Source organism: Semicossyphus pulcher, unplaced genomic scaffold, assembly GCF_022749685.1.
Source record: "Semicossyphus pulcher isolate SPU_LCO1_2020_fin unplaced genomic scaffold, fSemPul1.0.p SCAF_12, whole genome shotgun sequence".
Taxonomy (NCBI): domain Eukaryota; kingdom Metazoa; phylum Chordata; class Actinopteri; order Labriformes; family Labridae; genus Semicossyphus; species Semicossyphus pulcher.
In genome coordinates this window covers 8,730,651-8,748,239 of record NW_027211626.1, presented here as the reverse complement: position 1 = coordinate 8,748,239, position 17,589 = coordinate 8,730,651, and the positions used below count along the sequence as shown (strand labels likewise).

The 17,589-nt window shown below is 40.1% G+C and overlaps 3 protein-coding genes across 3 annotated transcripts; all 3 read left to right on the top strand.

Annotated features, from left to right (window-relative positions):
• The first annotated feature begins 240 nt into the window (after window positions 1-240).
• On the top strand, window positions 241-5,961 carry ppa1b (inorganic pyrophosphatase 1b). The gene is made up of 11 exons (XM_069658389.1): window positions 241-386; window positions 1,838-1,902; window positions 2,748-2,801; window positions 3,149-3,268; window positions 3,409-3,495; window positions 3,583-3,709; window positions 3,804-3,931; window positions 4,998-5,083; window positions 5,212-5,287; window positions 5,402-5,441; window positions 5,547-5,961. Exons 1-11 carry the CDS (start codon window positions 326-328, stop codon window positions 5,576-5,578), a joined length of 876 nt encoding a protein of 291 aa, XP_069514490.1. The 5' UTR covers window positions 241-325; the 3' UTR covers window positions 5,579-5,961.
• Window positions 5,962-6,742: 781 nt separating this feature from the next.
• On the top strand, window positions 6,743-11,592 carry sar1ab (secretion associated, Ras related GTPase 1Ab). Its single transcript, XM_069658808.1, has 7 exons — window positions 6,743-6,823; window positions 7,921-7,991; window positions 8,680-8,799; window positions 8,900-8,965; window positions 9,049-9,152; window positions 9,247-9,378; window positions 10,367-11,592. The coding sequence occupies exons 2-7, from the start codon at window positions 7,934-7,936 to the stop codon at window positions 10,481-10,483; spliced, it is 597 nt and encodes a 198-aa protein (XP_069514909.1). The 5' UTR covers window positions 6,743-6,823; window positions 7,921-7,933; the 3' UTR covers window positions 10,484-11,592.
• Window positions 11,593-12,555: 963 nt separating this feature from the next.
• Window positions 12,556-14,947, top strand: tysnd1 (trypsin like peroxisomal matrix peptidase 1). The gene is made up of 4 exons (XM_069659153.1): window positions 12,556-13,628; window positions 13,920-14,050; window positions 14,150-14,335; window positions 14,518-14,947. Exons 1-4 carry the CDS (start codon window positions 12,559-12,561, stop codon window positions 14,718-14,720), a joined length of 1,590 nt encoding a protein of 529 aa, XP_069515254.1. The 5' UTR covers window positions 12,556-12,558; the 3' UTR covers window positions 14,721-14,947.
• Window positions 14,948-17,589: the final 2,642 nt, after the last annotated feature.

Below are 17,589 nucleotides of genomic sequence, written 5' to 3'. Positions count from 1 at the left end.
ATCTATAATAAGCTATAATTTTTTCGTAACTAAAGTTAATGCACGTATTTTAGTAATAAGTACAACGTACACAGCACATAAGAAAATGTAATTACTTGCACCAGAGTTTGCTTTACACAATGCCAACTTCCACTCGCACACTTGTACACAAAGCTAGACTGATGATATGTCCGACCGCCTCTGAACGCATCACACTTTTGCATCAGACAAGTGCGCATGCGCTTTGCCCTTTCTGTCTACAGTACCCACTCCTCAGCGGAGACGTTTTGTGCCGCCGCCATCCTCCACCCCAGAGCCATACAGCAACATAAACCTGCACCTCAACATGAGCTACACAGTGGAAGAGAGGGGAAACCCGAACTCCCTGAGCTACCGCCTTTTCTTCAGTAAGTAGATACAGTAAAGTTTCGTTGTTGTTTGCTACTTTCCTGCTATCCGCGAACCCTACAGACCCTATAGACAGGCCAGCCGCAACTTCCCACGTGTCACTTATTCATTCATTGTTGCTAGGTTGTTTATTGAATCAGTTAGTGCTCACACACATGATCTTAAACTGTAAGTTATTAGCAAATCTCTATCTCTTCTGGCAATCGTAATGGCTTGGCTTGAGCTATATGAACTTGCGCCAACCAGTTCTGCTGGTTTTACTGGGTAACCCCGGGTCCAATAGATGGTTTGATTTTTGACATACAGTATGTCTCATCGTCGACAGTACTGCATTTTTCTTTCCTGACCTTAGTAGAAGGAAGTGTGTTTGTCGGGAAATCTAGCAAGGTACTTATACACGTCACCCAGCATATAACAATGGAAGCTTTCAGTGGGCTAGACTACGCCCTCTGTGTTTATAATACGTTAATAAACCAATCGATACTGATAAAACAAGGCTGCAACTCAATATAACAAGGTGGACTAAACGCTCTATATATAGGTGCATGCAGGATTTCCGTATTTAAAACAGGCATGCCTTGTAGCACCCTCATACTTTATAGACCTATAGTTTTTTTTTTTTTTAGGTCATATCGAAAGAGAAAGAGAAAGTCATGTCGAAGGTCTGAAATTATGACTTCATCTAGTCCTCATAAATGCTAGCCTTCAAGGTCTCTGAAGCCAAACCATGGTTAAAATACTAAGCTCAGCTTTATTTATAAAGCACCTTTCATAAATCATGCAGCCCAAAGTGCTACATAGAAAAAGATTAAAACAGAACAGCCAAAACAGTTAAGATAAAATAGATGTGGAACCAAGGCAATAAATGAAGGGGTAAAATCCAGGCTAAAATATGTGTAAAAAAAGAGTTTGAGTCTCTTAGACCCTTGGATAGACCAGGGGCACAGTGGATAAATGCGCACTCCATATGTATTTTGTTTAATATTCTTGGGGTCACTAGGAGGCAAACTGCAGAGGATCTGAATGACCAGCATGGCTGAAAGATTGTTGGTGCGCAGGCCTTTCAGTTATATAAAAATGAATGGCACATGTGTAATAAGCCAATGTGTCGAGCCAACATTAGTTGAAACTAAAGTATGGATGGTGAGTAGTGGGCTCTGTGCCAAGCAGGATGTAAGTTAATGAGTGGTTTAGGCAACTCAGCTGGTGCTCTCTGTTCTTTTAGATTGGTCAGTGAACCATAACAGCAATCTGTGTTTTTGGCAAAACCACCAAGCAGGTTTTTTGCACACCTTCAGCCACAAGTGGAAGTATAATGAAAATCTGTGTACTTTCTTTTTAATCTACTAGATAGGGTGATCTCCCCTCTGTAGGACACTCAGTTGTCAACACATACTTGATCTACTGTACCTGCCCTGTTCATACAGAGTTTAATCTCACTGTCTTACAGAAAATGCTGAAGGAAAGTACATCTCCCCATTCCATGACATCCCAATGTATGCTGACGAGAGCAAGGTAAGATAACATCTGTCACCTTTGCCCCAGTAAATATCTTTTCAGTCGAGCTGAAACAGCATTTCGAGAGTATCTAGCTTCCGTATCGTGACGTATTTCCGAGTGAAACAGGACGTGCAGGCGGGACATGTCATTAGAGGGATTTGATTCGATCGTTGAGAAGTGGGCGTAGACAGACGTTCTCCACAGCGCAGTAGCTAGCTAACTGACTGTGGCAAAATGTTGCAGATTGATTGACAGGTGGATATCATGATATTATGGGTTGGTACTAGCTTACATAAGTACACGTGATGTTTTGTTTTACAGGAAGAAAAAATGATCGCATTTTGATATAAGAATACGAAGAAATTGATTTTCTGTATTTTTTTTTGGCCTATATTGTCAAATAGATGCACAATATAACCGGGGATGTGATCTAAAAGGATTAAAATGACATTTTTAATTTCACCTCAACTTTAAATATGTTAGCCCTGTAAAATACACCTTCTTGTTAAAAGCCACCTGCAGTGCTGCCATGAATATTTAGTTGTGTAGATCAATTACAGACATTCAACTCTGTTAAGTAATGCTTTCCAGGATTGCAAGGTCATAGTCTGTTTGCATAAGCCAATGGCCTTTACTCTGTACTTTCACAGTGACAATATCACTGGTGCTTGCAGAATATCGTCTATTATCTTATCATTCTGAAACAATTATTACTGTCTGTGTAAAGGGTTTGACCAAAGTAAAAGCATTAATGTTTCACATTATTTAAGCAATGCATTATGTGTTTTCCAAATTGTGTCATCTTCAGATATGTTTTATTCTATTTTAGAATAATTCTGACTGATTCTTGCCTCTTACAGAACATCTTTCACATGGTTGTTGAAGTACCAAGGTGGACAAATGCAAAGATGGAGGTATGAAGTCTGAAATAATCTTCTACCATCAACTTTTAAATGCGGCTTCAGTTGAACCAAGATGTATTTATCAGTTATCAAATAGTTTTAAAAACTTAATGTCTTTTGATCCATTAAAGAACATATAATCCTTAAACTGAATGTTAATTGAGAATTAACTTACTGATTTACAATTTCTATCTTTGTCGTCATTTTATTGTTGTGAATTTAGTCTTGTACTTCTTTCTTTTGCAACTATGTTTGAATGTCAAGTTTCTCGATTACAACAAGGCAACATGAATGCCCAAACTGAATGAAATACTTTAAAGTCATGCCTTTAAAAGTAACAGGACACAATTTCTTTTCAGATCGCTACTAAAGATCTCTTGAACCCAATCAAGCAAGATGTGAAGAAAGAGAAGTTGCGATATGTTGCAAACGTTTTTCCACATAAGGGCTACATATGGAACTATGGAGCCATCCCTCAGGTTAGTTTGAATGATTTCTGAGACTGATGTGATGCTGTTAGAAAGATCCTGCAGTGTATTTAAGAAAAAACATTGCAGATATAATAAGTAGTTTTTGGTAGTAGTTTTCATCTGGCCTGCTTTGTTGGGCTTTATTTCAGACATGGGAAGATCCCGCACACAAAGACGGAGACACTGACTGCTGCGGCGACAACGACCCCATTGATGTCTGTGAAATCGGCACTAAGGTACAAAACTGCATTAATTTAATGGAGAAGTGATGATACTGATGATGACAAAAGAAAATAAACTGCAAGCCCAAATGTTCTGTGTAGGTGTGTTCCCGTGGGGAGGTAATCAAAGTGAAAGTGCTCGGGATCCTGGCCATGATCGATGAGGGTGAGACTGATTGGAAAGTGATTGCAATCAATGTAGAGGACCCTGAAGCCAAAGATTTGAACAGTAAGCATCACAATTTATTGAAGCCCGACCCGAGTTTCTGAGCAGTTCTGCATCTTTTATACTGAACTGTTTTTTTGTCCTTGTCTTTGGTCAGACATCAGTGATGTCCGACGCCTGAAACCTGGTTATCTGGAGGCCACGGTCGACTGGTTCAAGAGGTACAAGGTGCCAGATGGGAAACCATTGAACTGGTTTGCCTTCAACGAGGAGTTCAAAGACAAGGTCTCAACCTGCACAGCTTGCATAGCTATCATTTTTACTGTGAAGTATTTGGAGATTAATCTTTAGCTTTTATCTGCTTTGTCAAAGTGGATCTGCTGCTGGAAAATAGGCAGGTTATGCCCTCGGCAAACTTGTACAAAGAATTTTATTTTTGTAAACAGACGAGTAAGATGTTTAGAATCATTTTACAGCCAATCAAGCCCTTGCAAGTTGAAACTTAAATTGAACTAGACTTAAATTAGGAATATATACAGTTCGCTGATTTTCAACCTCAGTCCTATCATGCTATTATGGGGAGCTAATGCCATTATGATAAAAAAAAAGAAGCTATTTGGCTCTGTGCCTTTGGAGGACATATCCGCTTCTCCAACGGGCCCTGGAAAACCTCCGCCAGACTACGTAAAACGTGTCATCTGGCAGAGCCCAGGGAGCTTGCTAAGCTACACTTCCACAATCTACAGTAGCACGCCCGCCTCCGATGTCATGTCTCGTTCACAATCGTCAGGTTTGAAATGTAGATTGTGATTGTAGATGTAGATGTGATTTTTTAGACGGTCCACCATATTTTGGATTCTGTACCACTCTTGCCTGCAGCAAAACGGTAGTATTTCACTCCAGCGTCTCTCGCTGGGCCGTTCCTTTCAGAGGGAGGGGCACAATGCATGCTGGGTGTTGTAGGAATGTAGAATGGGCGAAACCACGAGCTGTTTGTACAACTTTCTCCACAGCTATGGCGCAATTTCAAATATTATTGCTTCTAATAATTACAGAGAACACCAGCTTCGACTGACAGTGGCTTTTTTCCAGGGGTGAATTGCAACTTTAAACTGAAAAATCTGTCTCATCTTCTGCTCTATATTCACTCTTTAAAGTGCACTTGCTTCTGTCTCACTTACTTTATAACATGATCACCAGTTTATTCTGTCTTAGGACAAAACTCCTGTGTGCTTAGCAGCTGCTATGACACATCAGAAGCTAAAAACCCAAACTGCAGCAGCTTTTTACAGGGAGGAATTGCTCCTTAAGCTCTTTTTTAACTAATCAATTACTGTTTTTTATGTTTCAGGAGTTTGCCATTGAAGTAATCAAGAGCACTAACACCTTTTGGAAAGCTCTCGTTTCCCAGCAGACCAGTGCTGGTAAACTGAACTGGTAAACACTGTTCTTACTCTTAAGACTACAGTTGCTTTTCAAACACATCCACACTAAGTTGTATACACTATGTGTATGTATGAATTTATGGCTTCTTGACTAAATGACTATCTTATCGTGCAATACAGCAAAAACACATGTGTCTCGGACAGCGACAGCCCGTACTGCTGCTCTGTGGACGAGGCTAAAGCTGCTGTTGGTGAAGTAAGATTTTTTCCTTTCCTCTCTGCAACATAAAGACATCTGAAATTTCAACACCATATCTCATTCTTCCTTGATTATGATATCATAATAACTCATGTTAATTTCTATTTTTAGACATGTCCTTGTGGAAAAGAAGAACCCATTCCCACATCAGGTAGTGTTTCAAAACATATTCCTGTAAACGTTGTCCATATTATTGAATTTCTGTTTAACTTCATTGATCTGATGTGACACTGACTGTAATGTTTGTCATCTGCAGTAGATCAATGGTTCTACTATGAGAGGAAGTAAACCAGGAGCTGTTTGGCTTGGAGCAGAGTGAAAGGATCATCGATTGTAGGAATACTTGAGGATGAACTTACACCAGGAACCAATGGGATGATGGGATGGGACATGGATGGTTGGGTCTGGGTTTACTGTTCTGCTGTAGGCGGAGATACATATACTGTAGAGAAAAAGAGATGTCCAAAATGTTCTTATGTCTTGACCAATACATTTTCACTTATTTAACAAAGATCTCCTTGGAGATGTGCTGTCATGCAGAAAGCACTGGTAATAGACACACCCTGTATGCTGACGTTGAACTGCTTTAATAAAGCTTCTGTGCTTATCATCAGTGTATGATTTACCGCCCCTTTCGCAGCACTGTAGAATAAAATAAATGCTTAACACTTGTCTGACTTTATTCTTTGTTGCTGTAATGACTCTGAAGTTTAATTAAAAGAGATGAGGACGTGAAACGTTTAAGGAGTAAAAGATTTTCTACACATGTAATGTATGAACTGTATTTTGTTGACTGAACTCCTCCCATTCTTGTAATGCTGCCATCTAGTGGTCAGTACCCTTTTCCAATATATTGTTTTAACGTATTTTGTTTTCTCATTTATGTTTTTTTTTGTCATAATGAAGAATATTGGGCATGTGAGCCTAATACATTTTCCTATTCATAACAGTAGTGGTAATAATTAAAATTGGGAGGTAGACTACATTTACATGAAAAAAGAAACATAATGGCATATTTAATTCCAGATTTTGTTCTAACGTGTGTAGACACTCTTTTTAATGACATTTTGAAGGGTTAACAGCATACGTGTCCATTTAGAAAATTTTAAACTCTTGAATAACATCTACTCAACCTCAACAGCGTCGAAACATTTACAAAGAAATCGATATTTGGATTTTTAGATTAAAAATACATTATGGCATCTTTAACAAAGCTTCAAATTCTGCTTGTAGTACATAGAGAAAGACGAATAGTCCCAAAGTACTTTAATTACCCGATTAATTGTGTCGTGAACTTGTGGAAAATTACATGTCAAGTTTTTATTTTATTTTTTGGAAATAAAATAGCCTACCTATTGTTAAAAACTAGCGAAATCGTACGGCAAAGGAAAAAATGTGGCCCGTCCCGCTGTACTAGCCATGCTGATGACGTATTTCCGGTTAACTGTCAAACTTGGGGGGGCTTCATGTCAGTCGACCGCACAGGCTTAGACCAAAAACCAACGGCTGGTCAGCTCATTTCAGCAGACCAAGGTAATACACAAAAAATGTTTATAACCTTAATTTGTTTTACTTACCAAGTTTCAATTTAAGCCTTGTTTTCTTTTGGTGAACAACTTCTATAGACGTTATAGAGTTTGGTTTAGTCATTTTGGACCTACTTGCGCGCGCATGTTGTTTACTAAGTTTATCAATGTTTACGCTGTGACCGGTGATGGACTGTTTTGAACGGTGATGGAGTTGCTACTAGCTAAATCTGTTTAGCCGAACTGTGGCAGAAATGTTGAAATTAGTAGAACAATCGTTTTTAGGAGCCTAGTCATGAATTTAAAGCCCTGTCATGTTTTATGTTGTTAATTTATGAATATTTGTAGTGGAGATTTGCATGGAAAACTGCTGCTATTTGTGAATGACTTTACCATTTTTAGAGGTTAACTCAGTACACAGTGCCTGTTGTGTAACAGTATTTCATCCATTAACGTTAAAATTAAATGATCTACTTTATGAATGGAGTTTGGTTTGTACGAATTAACTCAGCTGAATAAAATAATCAACAATTGGGTAATTTCCAGAAGTCTTGGTCACTGAATGCCTTACTGCAACAAGCACATCAAGTCCCACATAGAGTGACAGGTGTGTGTGTGAGTGTGTGTGAGGGAGTGAGAGAGGGAAGCAGGGGGTGACTCCAGAGATCAAGTGTCCTTGCCACAACCTGTCATAAAAATAGTCAGAGGAAGATCAGTGTGACTCAGTGAGACGCCTTTTGAAACAAACTAGCATCTGAAAATCATCTAAAGCCAGTTTGTTCCTTAGTTTTCCCTCTTTTCCTTCCATGCCTTAAAGCTTGTGTGATTACACAGAGCTCACACATACCAGCAATGTAATCCAGGGCAGGAATAACGATTAACAATGAGCGTCAGTGCTAGTTCTGTAATGCAATCATGTCCTTTTGCAACAGTACATTAAAATCTTAGATAAGCAGTATACTGTATATGCTTGGGTAATGCTATTTGGGATGTAAGTTTATAATGTGAAAGGGGCCTTGGTCAGCGTCTAACAGCAACATGATAGATGCCATAACTGAACTTGGTTGTGTTCTTCAGTGTGAATAATTTCCGTTTTTATTACAGGCAGTCAAGAGAAATGTCTTTTATACTTGACTGGATCTACCGAGGCTTCAGCAGTGTCTTGCAACTATTAGGTAGAGTATTGTACTTAAATATCAACAATAATGTCCAGCCCTATCCACCATAACTGTGTGTACAAAATACAATGTATTTTGACGTATAGAACAACAGTTTTCAAACATCATGCAATGTGACAACAATCGACCCCTACTTTGCATTGAAAAGTGCCTTAATAGAGAGACTGAAACAAACCACGCTGACTTTATGCATGACTAAGGTCTTGCCAGATTGGTAACTTCCCAAAGTGCTCTTGGAAGGAATCTAAAACATTTTCGCGTAACATTTTTCCCATCTGAATAGCTGTCTTCCCTTTTGTCCTGAGATGCAGAGGAAACTTTGGGGCTACAGACAAAATACCAATCACATATAGCACAAAGTATGACAACAATGGAGAGCATTTTAGTTAATAAGTCAAGGTAAATCTCCAGAACAAAATTTGGAGTGGCCAAATGTACACTTGATAAGGCACTGTTATTCCGAGCCATTGGAAATGTATTTCTTTTTACATTTTGGTATATTTCACATGGTATTTTCTATTCGCCTAAAAACAATATGCAATAACAGATTTATTGCTATTTAAATGGCATTTCTGAATATGATAAAAAAGACTGCAGTTTGAAATGACTGTGGGTTTTTTGCTCATCATTATCCTCTTCAAAACTGAGTTAGAAACATAACAGAAGGGTTTTTTTTCATCATTAGGGTTGTACAAGAAGACCGGTAAGCTAGTGTTCCTTGGGCTGGACAATGCTGGAAAAACAACGCTCCTGCACATGCTCAGAGATGACAGGCTAGGACAACACGTGCCAACGCTACATCCAAGTACATCCGACAATTTCACACAGTCACTTTAGCAATCTGCTTTGTGGTTTTCTTGCTTCATTTCTTATGTAAAGTCAGTGCTTCTCTCTTCTGTCCTCAGCATCTGAGGAGTTGACCATAGCTGGAATGACTTTTACGACCTTTGACCTTGGAGGTCATACACAAGGTGGGAATAAGAACATGTTGTTTGATGCGCTTGGGGCTACCACTTTTGTACGGAAAAATACTGAAATTGTGTTGCTGTCACAGCGCGAAGGATCTGGAAGAACTACCTCCCAGCCATAAACGGTATAGTCTACCTGGTGGATTGTGCTGATCACGAACGACTAGTGGAGGCTAAAGTTGAACTGGATGTAAGTTTATCTGATTTGTACTTGTATATCAACACACGGATTGTTGGTTTCACTTACTGTATGGTCTCTTTTATATTTACCTTCCTGTCTTCAGGCCCTGTTGACAGATGAAACCATCTCAAATGTCCCGGTTCTCATCCTGGGGAATAAGATAGACCGACCAGAGGCAATCAGTGAGGACGCACTCAGAGGAATGTTTGGCCTTCAAGGACATACAACTGGGAAGGTAATAATTATATGTTGGTTGGTTAACTTTTATTATTGTATAATCATTATATATCATATATATTTATTAACTTTTGTATCTATGTAGTTTTTATTTGTGAGATTGCATGACAAAAATGAGACAAGATTAGACAATGAGACAATGAACAGACAGATAATAACATAGAGCAGTTAAAGTAAAAAATATGTTATGGTATAAGAAGAGTCTAGGAAAAGATAGATTGGATTTACCAAAATAAAAGACATAAAATCCATCAATCAATCAATAATTAAATGAAGTAAGTTATGTGTGGGTATTAATGTGTGTACGATTATGAGAGAAGTGATTATTTGTATATAGATTAGTGCGAGAAAGTGTGGTTAAGAGAAAGAATTTATTCATACACGGTTATTGCATCCATTTTTATGGTGGAAAAATACTAATATCACAAAAACAGCATACCTCTCTTTCTCTGCTTCTTTCAAGGATATGTACACTGCGTAATAACAAAAATAAGCTTCACAAATGTCACAAGGCCAGACCTAACTTCCTTTCAGCACAGAAGAAAAGTGCTGTTGCACCCACTGCCGCTCTGAGTTAATTGAAAACTCAGGGTTGCTTGAATTTCTAATACAAATCTGACTTGCCAAGGGCAGGCCTAACTGTGCTTAGATCACCAGACCTTGCTCTCATTAAATACACGGCTGGGGAGGCAGTATGCTGTTGAGAAGCATTTGGCACATAACCTGTCTCATGCATATTTTTTATCGTTAGTGTAAATCTTGTTAACTGCCTGCTGTTTCTCTGCAAGAAACACGAATAGAGAGAAAGGAAGCAAAAGTGACAGAGATTTATGTCATTTAGTCAGATCACAGCTCGATTAATCTCACACCGAACTCTTTCAGTGTTTTACAACGTGCTTAATGTTGCAGGTTTAGGACACTGTTCTGCATGTGCACAGCACTATAAAGGAAGCTGAAATGTGGATGTGTGTGTTTTCTTCTCCCAGGGCAAAGTGTCACTGAAGGAGCTGAATTTGAGGCCAATGGAGGTTTTCATGTGCAGCGTGCTGAAGAGACAAGGATATGGAGACGGTTTCCGCTGGCTCTCCCAGTATATTGACTGACTTTAATAACCCTAACTAGATTTATCACGCTGTCTATGCACACAAAGACAAGTTCCACACAAAACTACCTGCTGTAGAGAGATATTTTATCAAATATGCCGTTTTAAGAGTTAGGACTATTTAGTTAGGACTGCCAGTTGGAATTGTAGTGTTTGTGTTAATATAACCTGTGTTGTTCATCGGTTCAAAGGTCATGTCAGGTCATATTAATCATACCACGGCAACTCAAAGATTAGGATATGAAATCATCAGTCTAAGTAATGCAGATTGCGGTTTAATCTTCATGGTGTGGCGGTTTCTACATTTACTTGAAGCCTGTGGAGAATTCAGTCTGCCATATAGAACATGTCATCACTGTGAACCAGTTTCTGACCCGGGTTTATTTTTAGCTGCTGGTGTAGACTTACAGTGAAGGTCAGTTTGGTTCCCATTCTGTGCTTGAGTTCCTCTTACTTGATTGAGGATGACAAAAGTCTGTATGCACAGAAACAAAGTTCCATCATATCTTTTTCCAATTTCCAGTTTCATGTTTTTGGAAAGTGCTGCAGAGATGTGGTGCCATATTTGTTCATGAGAGAAGTGTTAATACAGTAGCCTGCACATTCAAGGATACAGTTTTTCTGATTGCATGTTTTGTTTTTTAATTAAGGAATGGCTAAGCACTACATGCCAATCAATGAGTGTGACCACAAGTGCATTAATGGTCATTTTGCTGTGAAAAGTTGAAGACCTATGTTACATGATTGAAGTATATGTTAACTGCTTCAGCACAGTCATGTGATGTAACAAACTTGTCCACAGTAAGGATGCCAAACTTCCTGTTTTCATGGTGGTTAATTGCTGTGAAATAACTCGAGTACTTTGTGACTAGTGGCTGCTCAAAATGCAGCAATATTATGAGAGTACTTGGGTGGTGCTTTGAAATAGGGCATGTGAAAGAGATGCATAGAATTACCTCTTAGTGCAATGTTATACACTATTTTGTATATAAGCTCTTATTTATATTTCTATAAAACATTGGCTTGCCTTATGTTACATCAAGGATTAAGCTCTGAAGAAATGTATCTGTTACAAAAGGGGGTCACATAGTTATTTAACAAGTGTGAAGATTGAGCATAATAAATATTTTTGACAATCGTTTTAATCTTTCTTGTCCGACTTTTTTTATTTTACTTAAATAGGAAAAGTTTTGATGCAATCAAGGGCAAACATGAATAAAAATATATATAATTGCATTTTATTATAACTATAATCAACGGGTAAGGTCAAACAGCTTTTGAGATAGTGCAATTTCAAAAGGAACTCATTTTCAAATGTTCAAGATGGGAAGTTATCCTTGAAATATTTAATAGTCATAATAAAACAAAAAATAAAACTTTACTGCATCTTTTTTTGCTGTGCAATTAAACATTTATCATCTGCACACAGGACAACCATTACAAAACCTGAGTTGCAACAAACAAACAGTAAACAAACAAGCAAACCATAATACAAGACAACAGTTTGATCGGCCCAAATCTGTGATTTTTTAGGGTTATTGCCTTGAAAAAAACTATTTTTTTCAGATTAAACTCCAAGTTTTACACGTTTGTTAATCAAAACAGGATATTCATTCTTTAATCAATATTTATTTATTAAAAAATAAAATATTATTTTATGTCAAAGGTGCAAATGGAAGCCTGAAATGAGGCTACAGCAATCATGTCTATGGGCTACAGTTGCTATGACGTTATTCCCGCCCCCTTCTTTCTCATTGGCTCAGAGTATGGCATTCTAACCAATCATATTAGACGGTATGCATAAGGGGTGTTCTCGTGAACCAATGAGACTTAACCAGGAAGTAAGACAAGAATGTATGCTATTAAACACTACTGTGAAAAATAACGCGAAAACATTAGTTTTAAACTCGTAAAGTCATGTTGTTACACCTACCCAATATGAAGGTCTGTTTTCGTGTCTCACAACAGGTCTGTAGCTCTTTCTAATGTGCTGTTTTTCTACGTTTTTTCACTGTCCTCAAGTTGCTAAAGTCCGTTATCGACATATGGGTAAAGTTCACCTGCATCGCTAAGAACATGGAGGTAAAGGAGGTAGAGAAATGTTGCTGTGTAGTAAAGGTGTTTGAGTCTTTTTCGACAAAGAAACCCGTGAGCTGCAGCGGAGTTATCGTGCATGCTCAAACTGGGACAGTGATATGTACCGGACTCCCGTTTTCCCGTTTTATTACCGACAAAAAGGAGCCCCACATGTTCTTGTCCCCTCGCAGCTTCAGTGACAAACTCAAAATCCGAGTCAGCTTTTCTACTGAGCGAGATTTGGACACCAGCCACTCTGCATATAGAGAACAATTGTCACCCTCCAGGAGTAAAACAACACGACAACGGGAAGTTGAAGCCGAGTTGCTGATGTTGGTGAACTGCCTGGAGTTCGAACAGGCATTCCAGGCAGTTTTCCAAGAGGCTGACCAGTGGCGTTTCCACACTGAAGAGGATGAGGAGCTGATCAGAGATGCACACTTCCTGAGTTGGTTTGCTGTACTCAAGGCAAGTGAGGTTGCAGACAGCAGCAGAAATGTATGTTCCTTACCCTGGCAGAGCAGCTCATCCCTCCAGAAAGGCTGCCCTGTTGTTGCATGTGGCTCTCCTTTTGGCTCCCTCTGCATGGATCTCTTCATCAGCACCCTCAGCAGAGGTATCATCAGCAACCTCGCCGGAGAGGACAACGCTGTCATCCTCACAGATGCCCGGTGTTTGCCCGGCACAGAGGGTGGAGGCTTGTTCGTTGCGAAAGACACAGATGATGTGCGTCTGGTTGGACTCATAGTGTCTCCATTTGGTTGGAAGGCAAACGAGTGGATAGGCCTCACTCTAGTCTGCTCCGTCCACATGATCTTTAGGAGCATCATCCGCTGCATGAGCGTTCAAGATCCACTTAGAGATGTTTGGCTTCAAGAGGGAGAGGCAGACCTCCAGATGTCCACCACAGCACATGAGTCAAAAGCTGTGAAATACCCCACTGTGTGCCTTGTTGACAGTGGACAGTTCTGGGGCTCAGGGGTTGTTGTCACCTCTCGGCATGTTGTGACCTGCCGGCATGTCGTCAACGGGAAGAAGACAGTGACCCTGAAGTTCCATCACAAAGACAGGTGATAGCACATACTGTATATTGTCTTGGCGTTGGCTGTCATGTAGTCCCCAACCACACCATAGTCTTTTTGCCATCTATGAGGTGTCTGATCATTTTGAGGTATTTGCTATAAACCTCAAGTGTAACCAGTTTAGGTACACACACAGATGCATTTAGTTTGTGGTCCCTAAAGACCCTGAAAATATTTGAAGAACACCCAACAGCAGTACTTAAAAAACACAATGTTTACTAATTTGACAAACGGTACAGAATATGTGATGTTTGTTGTTTTGTTTTGGTTATTTCACAGAGTCCATGATGTTGTGGGTGATGTGCTGTTTTCCACAAAGGCCACGTCACCCTTTGATTTGGCTTTGGTGCAGATGAGAGACGCTCTCAAACAGGCTTTGGTCCCTGAAATGGCTCAGAGTTTCAATCCAGGTTTGATTACAGTTTAATTTATTATTGGAAACATAAGGGTGAATTCTTTCTTTATATTGAGTGACAATTGAGACCAGATGTTGGTTTCTCTGCCTGCAGGTGAATCTGTTGTTGTGGTGGGATACGGTGGGTTGGGTCGGAGAAGCGGTCCATCCTTGACCTGCGGTGTCCTCTCCAAAGTACTTAACCTGAATGGTCAGCCTATCATGCTTCAGACCACTTGTGCAGTGCAGGCAGGGGCCAGCGGGGGCGCTGTCGTACGGAGACACTCGGGAGAGCTGCTGGGTAAGAAACACTGCAACTACAGAATCATGTACTCTTTTTGATCAGTGGGGGGCATATGATGACTGCAGATAACTCCGCTGTAACGGTGCACCACATGTGTACAGAAAAGGCAGCTATACACACCACAATGCTCACTCTGTACTGCTGTGTTTGCACTACAACTGTTATTTGTCTGTCTGCAGGTATAGTGTCCAGCAACACCAGGGACTTGGCTTCCAAAGTCTCCTACCCGCACCTCAACTTTAGCATCCCAGTGACTGTTTTCCAGAGATTGTTGCAGCACTTTCACCAGACAAAGGATGTTAATGTGTTCAAGGTGCTGGACGCCTCAGAAACAGAAGTCAGGAGGGTCTGGAGGCTACAAGGTGCTCCAAGCAAACTATAACAGGGGATCCCTGCAGCAGGAAAGAAGCTAGAGAATAAGGTTGGATTCTTAAATCAACATGGATAATATGTAAGATCACATTAGATAATCAGATGGATATTATGTGTAAGGTTTTTAAACTAAAAGGGTGTTTTCTAATATATAACTTTATATGTTTCATACCGCAGTTTGTTACAAACACAGTTACTAAGTTACAGCTCAGAGGAAGTAAATGCAACTAAAACAAGAATCATCAAGATATCCAGAAACATGCAGTACACAATGTGAAATTTTTAAAGACCACTTGATGTTAACAGCAAGGTTATATTAATTTAAGACGTCATGATTATTGTTATTGCACTGTAATAAACAGTAATGTAATAAACTAATAATAAAGATTATTTTATACTGGGTATATTTCTCTACACAATCATCACAAATAACCCACATTATCTCTAAAAATAAGAAAGCAACATGAATATAAATGAGTAGTAACCTTTATTCCTCTCTATGTAAAGTCAGTCGGATAAAAAAGCATGGCCTTAGCTTGCACATCTAACATTTCAGCCTGGAGAAGAAGACACACTTTCCCTGGAAGCATGTGTTAGGATTTACACCTGGTCCTGTTACATATGGCTTATTTCTCCACCAAGCAGGAGGAATATTCAGCGTAATAGGCTGACAGGTTGCTGGATATGATTGGTCCCTTTGGGTCGCCAGAAGACTTGCTTTCGGTATCAGGTATTCAGACATCTGTTGGCAGGCAAACCCACTCACAGCTAACACATTTAAGCTTTCATCCGCCGGGATATTACTGGTACTAATATGCATTATAACAGAAATGTGAAACTGAAAATGACATTTCAGAGGACTGGTTACTGTCAGGTTTTACAACGATAAGACAAGCTGTCTTGGCCTGAGCTCACGAGGGTGTGCATACTCTGTAACATACTGTAAGGTTTCTATTTCAATGTTCCCAGACTGAATAATTCACAGTGGAGAGGCTGTAGCAATGTCCCGAGGAGGCTGAGGACAGAGTTTTCTATAGGCATTGTGCTGTAAGAAGTGCTGATATGCAGACTTGGGTCTGTATCTAATTTCGGCTGGATTCTTAACGCTATGAGCCACACTCCTCTGCAGAATGAGGTAAGGCAAGAGGAGAAGTGAGCTGACAATGATGTCTGCTTCTAAGAGTCACACAGAAGGGAGGTTTATTGATCGTTTTCAGAATGGCTTACAGAAAATGTGCATCATGACACCATATTTTTTGTTTGTCCTTAAAATGTGACTTTTGTTTAACTTGTTTGAAACATTAGCAGATGGCAGAAACTGACAGGGATTCTTTTGTTACCAAATTACCAAAGTTCCTGATCAAAAAAATCTGTCATCTCACACTTTTTTTTTTACTCATAACAACAATAACATTTTCTAAATAGGTGTTTTAAGACCTGTTAAAACAAGGAAACCACACATATGGGCAAATCTCTGACCTACTTGTAGTTCTTGCATCATGAATTGCAGAAAAAGCTTCAGGGACATTGCTTTAGTGGTTTAATTAGAGCCAGACCGTTACTTCAGCTTGGTTGATATTATCTAACTTTTTTGGCGTATTACACGTATATTGGTATTTCTGTAAAAATATGCACTGCTCAAAAAAATTAAGGGATAACTTAATCAAACATCAGATCTTGATGAATGTATAATTCAAGTGGAAAATCTTTACTGATGTACATTGTATAATTTGTTGAGAATAAAATGATGCAACAACGGTCAATGGAAGCCAAAATTATCAGCCCATTGAGGTTTGGATTCAAAATTACACCCAAAATCAAAGTAAAAAAAAATAAATCACAGGCTGATCCAACTTGTGTGAATGTCATCATGGCAACTCATGATGTGACTCAGTAGTGTATATGGCCCCCGCAAGCTCGCATGCACTCCCGACAACGTCTGAACATGCTCCTGATAATGTCTCATAGGTGCTCAATTGGATTTAGGTCAGGGGAATGAGAGGGCCAGTCAATGTCATCAATGCCTTTTTCATCCAGGAACTGCCAACACACTCTGGCCACATGAGGCCGGGCATTGTCCTGCACCAGGAGGAACCCAGGGCTCACTGCACCACCATAAGGTCTAACAATTGCTTGGAGGATGTCATCCCGGTACCTAACAGCAGTCAGGGTACCATTGGCTATGACATGGCGGTCTGTGCGGCCCTCCAAGGAAATGCCTCCTCAGACCATCACTGACCCACCGCCAAACCGGTCATGCTGGATGATGTTACAGGCAGCACAACGTTCACCACAGCATCTCCAGACTCTTTCACGTCTGTCACATGTGCTCAGTGTGAACCTGCTCTCATCTGTGAAGAGAACGGGGCGCCAATGGCGGACCTGCCAATTCTGGTGTTCTCTGGCGAAGGCTAATCGAGCTGCACGGTACTGGGCTGTGAGCACAGGTCCCATTAGAGGACGTCGGGCCCTCATGCCACCCTCATGGAGTCTGTTTCTGACAGTTTGGTCAGAAACATGCAAGCCAGTAGCCTGCTGGAGGTCATTTTGTAGGGCTCTGGCAGTGCTCCTCCTGTTCCTCCTCGCATAAAGTAGCAAATATCGGTCCTGCTGCTGGGTTGATGCCCTTCTACGGCCCTGTCCAGCTCTCCTCGTGTACCAACTGGTCTCCTGGTACCTCCTCCATGCTCTTGAGACTGTGCTGGGAGACACAGCAAACCGTCTTGCAACCGCACGTATGGATGTGCCATCCTGGCGGAGCTGGACTACCTGTGCAACCTGATTGGGCTGCAGGTACCACCTCATGTTACCAGTAGTGACAAGGACACTAGCAGAACACAAAACTAAAGAAGTCAGGAGGTATCAGGAGAGAGCAACTG

What these genes read in the sequence shown, in the direction of transcription:
- ppa1b (XM_069658389.1), top strand. Translation starts at nt 326, where the DNA reads ATGAGCTACACAGTGGAAGAGAGGGGAAACCCGAACTCCCTGAGCTAC. An exon ending in GGACAAATGCAAAGATGGAG is followed by an intron (nt 2,802 to 3,148) that starts GTATGAAGTCTG and finishes ATTTCTTTTCAG; the next exon opens with ATCGCTACTAAAGATCTCTT. An exon ending in ACGAGGAGTTCAAAGACAAG is followed by an intron (nt 3,932 to 4,997) that starts GTCTCAACCTGC and finishes TTTATGTTTCAG; the next exon opens with GAGTTTGCCATTGAAGTAAT.
- sar1ab (XM_069658808.1), top strand. Translation starts at nt 7,934, where the DNA reads ATGTCTTTTATACTTGACTGGATCTACCGAGGCTTCAGCAGTGTCTTG. An exon ending in AGGCTAAAGTTGAACTGGAT is followed by an intron (nt 9,153 to 9,246) that starts GTAAGTTTATCT and finishes TCCTGTCTTCAG; the next exon opens with GCCCTGTTGACAGATGAAAC. An exon ending in AAGGACATACAACTGGGAAG is followed by an intron (nt 9,379 to 10,366) that starts GTAATAATTATA and finishes TTCTTCTCCCAG; the next exon opens with GGCAAAGTGTCACTGAAGGA.
- tysnd1 (XM_069659153.1), top strand. Translation starts at nt 12,559, where the DNA reads ATGGAGGTAAAGGAGGTAGAGAAATGTTGCTGTGTAGTAAAGGTGTTT. An exon ending in GGCTCAGAGTTTCAATCCAG is followed by an intron (nt 14,051 to 14,149) that starts GTTTGATTACAG and finishes CTCTGCCTGCAG; the next exon opens with GTGAATCTGTTGTTGTGGTG. An exon ending in ACACTCGGGAGAGCTGCTGG is followed by an intron (nt 14,336 to 14,517) that starts GTAAGAAACACT and finishes GTCTGTCTGCAG; the next exon opens with GTATAGTGTCCAGCAACACC.